The following is a 4,437-nucleotide window of genomic DNA, read 5'->3' on the forward strand; positions in this document are numbered from 1 at the left end:
AGCAATTATCCTCCTATTAAAAAATAAATTTAAAGAACAAACAAACAAAAATAATGTTTTGTGGCAAGAAAAAAAAAGAAACATACTTCTGAAGAAAAAAGAATTTAAAGAAATACCCACATGGAGTTGGGTAGGAAGGTGGGAGAAGTGTTCAGGTTGGGATCTGTGCCTCTAGGATGTGTCACAGAAGATAAGGAGGGTGATATAACACAGGCTGGGGTATCCTTCCTGGGGAGTGAGGGGTTTGAACCACATGTTGGGCACCCGAGCCTGGGGTCTGACATTGGGAAGCAAAATCTTCACCTCACATCTGTTAAAGTGGCTATTATCAAAAAGACTAAAGTTAACAAATGCTGGCAAATATGTGCAGAAAAAGGAATCCTCATGCACTGTTTATGGGAATGTGCAGCCACTACCAACAACAGAGTAGAGTTCCTCAAAAATCTTAAATAGAACTATCGCATGATACAGCGACCCTACACCTGGGTGTATGTCCAAAGGAGATGACATGACTATCTCAAAGAGATAACTGCATCCCCATACTCACTGAAGAATCATTCACAAGAGCAAAAAATGGAAACAACCTAGTATCCATGGATGAATTAAGGATAAAGAAAATGTGATAGATATTCAGCACATACAATGGAATATTATTCAGCCACAAGAAAGCAGAAAACTATGCTATTCATTACAATATGGATGAAATTTAGGGGCATTATGCTAAAAGAAATAAGTCAGACAAGGAAAGACATGGAATGTATGGTTTCCCTTATCTGTGGAATCTGAATTACTGAACTCATAGCAGTATAGTTTATTTACTCCCATTTGACCAATTGTGAATGTTGTGGAAAAACACTTCATGAATGTTTTAGTACATCTAGATTAGTATTCCTGTGTGTATACTTAAAATTATAATATTTTAAGACTTAAATTTCCTATAATCATTTGATGTGAGGATTTAATATGATTTAATAAGAAAATAAGAGGTTGTAAAGAACATAAAGTGGAAATTAAACTACACAAACACATACACATATACACTCAAAGTAGGATTACTTGGATTTTTTCCAAGATTCTTTGACTATCACTTTGTTGTTGTTCAGTTGCTAAGTCATGTCCGACTCTTTGTGACCCCATGAACTGCAGCAAACCAGGCTTCCCTGTTCTTCACTATCTGCTGGAGGTCACTCAAACTCATGTCATCTGCATAAGTGGATATACTGACATACTATTTTAGTAATTTTTAATGAGTGCTATTTCTTCCCAAAATCCAATAGGAATTTATCCTATGTCAAGTGTATCTTTTCTTTAATATCAAAGTTACTCATCAATGGAGCTTGTGGTGATCTTAAGTGGTAAAATGCAAAGTAAATTAAACTAGTTTTGCACAATATTATTTTCAGATGGCCAGTATTACCACTACAAAACAATGTGTGACGTATCTATGAAGTGATGGATAGTCATCTTGTAGAATTCAACAGGAACCCTAAGACTCGAGTTATTGTGACAGAAAGCCATGGTATTCAAATGAAGTTCTAACCAGGCTGTTTCTAGTATTAATAAAAGGAATAAACTCCCCTTTGTTGACAACTGGGCTATTTGCACTCCTAAGTAATGTGAAAGAAGATAAACTTATTGTGAAGACTGGGGTGACTGAATGTACCTTGGATATCATTGGAGTCACACAGCAATTGAAATATGACATCGCCAACCTATTTTCCAAGTGCATATCCCAGACTAAGACATATTTTTGACAACCTTTCTTCCCTGTGCACATTTTGCATCTTCAATTTCAGATGCCTCAAAATACACTTTTTCAAAACAATCAATACTGATTTTTAAAAAATGTTTTGCTGTGTCACCTTTTAGTCACATCTTAGTTGTGGCACTTGGGTTATCTAGTTGTGGCACATGGGCTTACTTGCCCTGTGGCATGTGGGATCTCAGATCCCTGACCAGGGATTGAACCTGTGTCTCCTGCATTGGAAGGCGGGTTCCCAACCACAGGACCACCTGGGAAGACCCCGAAATATACTTTTGTACTCATGCTACAATATCAGTTGGGGTTCAGTCAAGAAAAGAGAAACCAATTAGTCATTTTAATAAAGAGAATTTAATACAGAGAGTCAGCTAAAGAGATACTGAAAGACTGAAAATTTTAAAAAAGTAAAGTAGTAACATAGCAATCATAAGTGAAGGAAGACTTGATTTGAGGGGCATAAAGGGAACACTTTAGCTCTTAGGGCAAAGAGAATTTTACTGACCACTGTTGAATGTATGTAAGATGGACGAAGATGAAAAATAGTGATTTCAAGAGCCCCACCCCAAAGCAAAGCCTTGTATGATGTAGAGAAGCTAAGTGAAGAAAATGATCAGAAATAACATGGTAAACACATTGCCTATTACTACATCAGGGTCTTCATAGCTTCCCCTCTGAGCTCTGTTCTCTTCTGGATGTTCAGCATTTGTTCATGAGCAGTTAGGACCCAAGGTATACAGGTCACCTTTGAATGAAAGATCTGATTTGCGTTGGTAGTTTTCAACCTTGGCCATATACCAGAACCACTTGAGTGCTTTTAAAATTCCTTATGCTCAGACCACACCCGAGTCTAATTAAATCAGAATATTTGATGGTGGTTAGACCCAGTGAACAGTATTTTGAAGTTCCCAGATGATTTCAATAAAACCCAAGGCTGAGAAGCAGTGACACGAATACTCACACATAACCTATGTAAACAGATTTGAAAAATAGAATTTACTGCGGAAAATACACAAGAGCTGTGAAAAACTTATACATTTTCAATATATTAAAAGGGAATTATTCATCTTTTGAGGATGCTTGGGCCACAAAAGATAATCTGTATAATCTCTGTAGAGGCAGTAAGATTCAGTCAAGGCAGTAATGGACTCACAGAGAGAACAGACTTATGGACACAGTAGGGGAAGGAGAGGGTGGGTTGAATTGAGAGAGTAGCATGGAAATATATACATGACCATAGGGAAAACAGATACCAAGTGGGAATTTGCTATGTGACACAGGGAGCTCAGCCCAGTTCTCTGTGACAACCTAGAGAGGTGGGATGGGGTAGGAGATGGGAGTGGGGTTCAGGGGGAGGGGACATATGTATACTTATAGCTGATTCATGTTGATGTATGGCAGAGGCCAACACAATATTGTAAAGCAATTACCTCCCAATTTAAAAAAAAGAAAAAAAATATTCAGCCAAGGAATGATTTTGATGCACAAGAATCCTAGAAATCTCACCCATCACATTAAAGACATAAAAGAAAAGTAATATTTAACTATGAGGTTAAGCAAAAGGAGAAGTAAAGCCATGAGAGCTACAAAAAGTGATGTATGAGAGAGGTAGAATTTTCAGGTCTAGATTTAATTTTGCTGCATTTTGCAACCTACCTTCCAAATGCATAACACAGGTACTAAGTGTAGAACATTTTGCTGAGAAACCTCCGCATGGCCCTTTTGATGTCCTTGTTCCTCAGACTGTAGATGAAGGGGTTCAGCATGGGAGTGAGCACAGTGTACATCACTGAGGCCACTGCAAACTTCCTAGTAGATTGTGAGATGGCTGAACTGAGATACACGTCAATGCCTGTTATGTAAAATAAACAAACAACTGCCAGGTGAGAACCACAGGTGGAGAAGGCTTTATTCATGCCACCTGATGAGGGGACTCTCAGAACAGAGGAGAGAATTTTACAGTAAGAGAAAAAGATCCCCGAGATAGGAAGAAAACCGAAGATGGCACCAGCAGTATACATGACTATGTTATTGGTGAAACTGTCACAACAGGCAAGCTTGAGGAGTTGCGAAGGGTGACAGAAGAAATTAGAGATTTCTACATCTTTGAAGCAGGTGAGTTGTAGCGCAATCCAATTGTGCAGCTGTGACTCCAAAAGACTAACAAAAAAAGACACCAAAACTAAGAGACAGCAGAGGCGTGGGTTCATGATGGCCATGTAGTACAGTGGATGACAGATGGCCACAAACCGGTCATAAGCCATTGCAGTGAGAAGAGTACTATCCATACATCCAAAAAGGAGAAAAATAGACATCTGTGTCAGGCAGCCTTCATAGGAGATGACTCTGCTGTGAGTTTGGATGTTTACAATCATCTTGGGGACTGCGGTGGAGACCAAACCAATGTCAGCCAAGGACAGGTTGGAGAGAAAGAAGTACATGGGGGTGTGGAGGTGGGGGTCAGAGGTAACAGCCAGGATGATGAACAGGTTCCCTAAAATGGTGACCAGGTACATAGACAGGAAGAGGATAAAGAGCAAAGGCTGTAGTTCTGGATCATCTGAGAGGCCCAGGAGGAAGAATTCTGAGACACTGGTTAGATTTCCAGTTCTGTGTAGATTAGACACCTTTGGAAAAAATAAAAGAGGGCTGAAAAAATAGGAATTAAGTAACGGGCC

General features: G+C 39.1%; 1 protein-coding gene across 1 annotated transcript; it reads right to left on the bottom strand.

Moving 5' to 3' along the window:
- Positions 1–3,421: 3,421 nt before the first annotated feature.
- Positions 3,422–4,437, bottom strand: LOC102411764 (olfactory receptor 18-like). Its single transcript, XM_044948682.2, has one exon. It carries the CDS (start codon positions 4,273–4,275, stop codon positions 3,439–3,441), a length of 837 nt encoding a protein of 278 aa, XP_044804617.2. The 5' UTR covers positions 4,276–4,437; the 3' UTR covers positions 3,422–3,438.

The sequence above is a fragment of the Bubalus bubalis genome, chromosome 9, assembly GCF_019923935.1.
Source record: "Bubalus bubalis isolate 160015118507 breed Murrah chromosome 9, NDDB_SH_1, whole genome shotgun sequence".
In the NCBI taxonomy this organism is placed as follows: Eukaryota; Metazoa; Chordata; class Mammalia; order Artiodactyla; family Bovidae; genus Bubalus; species Bubalus bubalis.

What these genes read in the sequence shown, in the direction of transcription:
- LOC102411764 (XM_044948682.2), bottom strand. Translation starts at nt 4,275, where the DNA reads ATGTACCTGGTCACCATTTTAGGGAACCTGTTCATCATCCTGGCTGTT.